Genomic DNA, 642 nt, shown 5'->3' on the forward strand with positions numbered 1-642 from the left:
CTGCCATAGCTTCGTCCAGAATCTTCTGGAACATCTCGACGCCGGTCACAGTGGTGCTCCGTGTCTCCCTGAGACCGACAATGTCGACAGTTTCTCCGACCTTGATGGTGCCTCTCTCCACACGGCCAGTGGCCACCGTGCCGCGACCCGTGATGGAAAACACATCCTCAATAGCCAAGAGAAAAGGGAGATCGGTCTGCCTCTGAGGAATCGGAATGTAGCTGTCCACTTTGTCCATTAGATCGTAGATCTTGTCAACCCACTGATCCTCGCCCCGCTTCAACGCGGGATTCTTCATCAGTGCTTCTAAAGCTAACAGTGCAGAGCCCGATACAATAGGCACATCATCACCGGGGAATTCGTAGGAGGTAAGCAGCTCTCTGACCTCGAGCTCCACCAACTCCAGAAGCTCCTCATCATCGACCTGGTCCTGCTTATTCAAGAACACGACCATGTTAGGCACCCCGACCTGCTTCGCAAGCAGGATATGCTCCTTGGTCTGCGGCATTGGCCCGTCAGCCCCAGACACGACGAGAATGGCACCGTCCATCTGGGCAGCGCCGGTGATCATGTTCTTGACATAATCTGCGTGGCCAGGGCAGTCGACGTGGGCGTAATGGCGATTCTCGGTTTCGTACTCGA

The 642-nt window shown here is 55.3% G+C and overlaps 1 protein-coding gene across 1 annotated transcript in view; it reads right to left on the reverse strand.

The window, feature by feature from the left end:
• The window catches only part of LOC109831520 (elongation factor Tu, chloroplastic-like), a 1,266-nt gene extending 630 nt beyond the window's left edge, over positions 1-636 (reverse strand). The window contains 2 exon segments of the mRNA XM_020398853.1: position 1; positions 3-636. The exon segment at position 1 is cut by the window's left edge and continues 630 nt beyond it. Of these exon segments, the coding sequence (XP_020254442.1) occupies position 1; positions 3-571 (570 nt within the window). The 5' untranslated portion in view covers positions 572-636.

Source organism: Asparagus officinalis, chromosome 2 (genome assembly GCF_001876935.1).
Source record: "Asparagus officinalis chromosome 2, Aspof.V1, whole genome shotgun sequence".
Taxonomy (NCBI): domain Eukaryota; kingdom Viridiplantae; phylum Streptophyta; class Magnoliopsida; order Asparagales; family Asparagaceae; genus Asparagus; species Asparagus officinalis.